The sequence below is a fragment of the Helianthus annuus genome, chromosome 11, assembly GCF_002127325.2.
Source record: "Helianthus annuus cultivar XRQ/B chromosome 11, HanXRQr2.0-SUNRISE, whole genome shotgun sequence".
Classification (NCBI taxonomy): domain Eukaryota; kingdom Viridiplantae; phylum Streptophyta; class Magnoliopsida; order Asterales; family Asteraceae; genus Helianthus; species Helianthus annuus.
The window spans coordinates 138364060-138367259 of NC_035443.2; the positions used below are offsets into that span (position 1 = coordinate 138364060).

General features: G+C 46.0%; 1 protein-coding gene across 1 annotated transcript; it reads left to right on the forward strand.

The window, feature by feature from the left end:
• The first annotated feature begins 341 nt into the window (after nt 1–341).
• Nucleotides 342–1172, forward strand: LOC110888203 (proline-rich receptor-like protein kinase PERK2). Its single transcript, XM_022135742.1, has one exon. The coding sequence runs from the start codon at nt 342–344 to the stop codon at nt 1170–1172; it is 831 nt and encodes a 276-aa protein (XP_021991434.1).
• The last annotated feature ends 2028 nt before the right edge of the window (nt 1173–3200 follow it).

A 3200-nucleotide genomic window follows, 5' to 3' on the forward strand; every position in this document is an offset into this window, starting at 1 on the left:
TGTTTTATATGTTGCATTTTACACACATCAGTGTGCACATCGTGGCTCCGATCCTCGATCCCGTTCCTTTTGAGGTCATTCCCCCTGAGGATTGGCCTTTCGATGACTTGTTCGATGACGACGTAGATTTGTTTGTAGATGGTCCCCCAGTTGACGCCCAGGGCGATGGGGAGATAGATGAGGATGTTGTAGCTGTCCCACCTCCTGCTGTTCTTGTCATTGAGATATCTTCTGATTCCAGTCTGCATTCGGTTTCAGACTCATTTGAGTCTGTCACTTCTTCAGCGTTACGGGCGGCCGGATTGCAACTCTAAGCTACCGATTTTGACGACGACACCACTATGTCTGCTGCACCATCTCCTGCTCGTGACCCCATGCCTCCACACGATCCCGAGCATGTCCCCAAGCCAGACCCTATTCATTTTGATCAGCCTAATGTTGCACCTGTCGACCCTGAGCCGATTCCTGATCATGACCAGGTTTCGTTTGGACTACCTGATATCGCACCTCTTATTCAAGACCCAGTACCCGCACCTATTGATCTTCCTCTTGCTGAGCCATTTATTCCTCCACCCACATCCGCTGATGTTGCTCCTCTCCCTCCTGTAGAGTCTGATATCCACCGCACTGATTTGCCGATTATTTTCTTACAGGACATCCCTGCACCGCATCCAGGGGAAGGTACTTCGAGCCAGCACCCGAGATATGACCCTTTTGCCTCAGCAGCTTTCCCTCTGATTCCTCAGACTTCACCATTTGCTCCCTTCACTTATACATCGCTTGACGAGCCATTCCGATGGTTCCCACCGTACTCTATACCGATTTCAGACCCCTATCATCCCTCCCATTTTGTTGGCTACACACGGGATGAGTTGCTTTTGTCTTTGCAGTTACAGTTTGAGGTATTAGGTCGCAGAGTTTTGGAGCTCGAGCTGACTCCACGTCCTCCACCTTGTCCCTGTCAGTCTACTTTTGTTCCTCCACATTTATCGTCATCTCCTTTTGCACATCCACCTGCTCCTTCTCATTTTCCGGGTGTTGATGCCCGTTCCCTGACTATCGAGCAGCAGATTAGCTTTTTGCTTCGCCGTGTGTATGAGCGCGAGGAGGAGCTCGCACATGTTCGCAGTTTGCTTTTCTCCCCTCCTCCTCCTCCACCATCAGCACAGTAAGTTTTTGATCTTATGCAGATGCATTACTTTTGGTGAGAGCACTACTATTGAGCCGAGATTGTGAAGACTTTTGAAGACCACTTTTGACCATGTGATTTTTGTATATTGACAGAGTTATTGGACAAGGGTAGTGTGACCCTATGTCCCTTTTGATGTGATACACTTTGTAAACAATGTAACTATGGTCGGCAATTAATGAAAGCTCAATCGTCATGTTCTCACTAAACACTTTGTTGATTTACATGTTTGTGCTATGTTTATGTTGTTGCATGATTGCTTGCTATGATGAATGTTTATATATATACGTACATACGACCTCTAGACAACTATTTATTTATTTAACAAATAAGACCTGACCTATCCGATCTTCTTCCTAGAAGAAAGATGCTGCCGCGAAGGAACACAGGTAACAACAACCCTCTGCCGACTACAGAGGTGGAATTACAAGAGCGCATCTCACAGGCCATCGCACAGCACGAGGCCCTTTGCTCCGAACACAGCGGGGGTACCTCAGGGAATAACCCACCCAACGGTAATGTTTAGTCATCAAAGACAAATTACAATACGTTCGGACATTTCCAATTGTGCTTTGCTAATGTTTTCTATGAATGATGCTGCTTGTGTTGCAGGCTGCACCTATAAGCAGTTCTTGGACTGCAAGCCCCTGAATTTCGATGGCACCGGGGGTGCCGTAGCCTTTGTGCGTTGGGTTGAGAAGACGGATTCTGTTTTAAGGATGAGTAAATGTGCACCAGAGCATCAAGTCACGTACATTTCTGGACTGTTTCCAGATGGGGCTCTGTCATGGTGGAACCTTCAGGTTCAGACGTTAGGTGAGGTTGCTGCGTATGCTTTGACATGGAATGAATTGAAATAGTTGATGCGTAAGAAGTATTGTTCTCGGGCGGAAATCCATAAATTAGAAACTGAATTCTGGAATTTGAAAATGGATTGTCCTAAGATAGCAGAATATGTTCAGAGATTTCATGACTTGTCGCGAGTTGTTCCCTATTTAGTAGAACCGAAATTTAAAAGGATAGAACTTTTCATCTGAGGATTGGCCCCGCAGATTCTAAGTATGGTTACAGCATCCAAGCCTCCAACCATATCTGAATCAATTGACTTGAGCGTGGCGTTAACTGAAGAAGCAATTAGGTTGGGCAAGTTCTCGATATCTGAAACAAAGAAGAAGGAGACTCACGTAGAGTCGTCTGGAGAAAACAAAAGGAAGTTCACCAACTTTAAGAAAGGTACTCGGGCGAACAACAAAAATGCCAGCAAGAGAAGAGACACCAACCCACCAGCCAAGACTCGGGTTGGCGCTGCAAACGCTGACTTAAGGGGAAAGGCTATGTGGGTACCTTACCAAAATGTGATTCTTGCCAATTTCATCATGCTGGACGATGCAGACATGTGAAGTGTGAGACATGTGGAAAGATTGGGCATTCTAAGGAAACGTATTGGTATGGAACCGGTCGTGGAAACGGAGGTCAAGGTGGTAATGGTAATGGAAACCGTGGTGGTAATAGGAATCATACTGGGAATCGAAATCAGGTAGGAAATGGTAATGTTGGTGGAAATAGGAATCGTGGTGGTTATGGAAACCAAGCTGGTAACGGGAATCAAGAGGGAAACAACAATAACTAGGGTGGCAATAGGGAAGGACGCGGCCAAGGTTGCTTTGGTTGTGGCGAAATGGGACATTTTAAGCGGAACTGCCCCAAAAATAATCAAGCACGCGGAAGGGTGTTCAACATAGGCGCTAGGGAAGCTCGCCAGGATCCGACCGTAGTTACTGGTACGTTCCCTGTCAATCAACAATATGCATTTGTGCTATTCGATACCGGTGCCGATTATAGCTTCGTATCTTTAGAGTTTAAGAATATACTTGGTTTAGTTGCAAATAAGTTAGACGCCCCGTATTCAATAGAACTAGCTAATGGAAAGCTAGTAGAGGCCAAGGAGGTGATTAGAGGTTGTGTTATAGAGCTTGGAGAGCGTGAGTTTTCGATAGATCTTCTGCCAGTC

Excerpts from the sequence above, each read along its gene's own strand:
- LOC110888203 (XM_022135742.1), top strand. The coding sequence starts at position 342 with ATGTCTGCTGCACCATCTCCTGCTCGTGACCCCATGCCTCCACACGAT.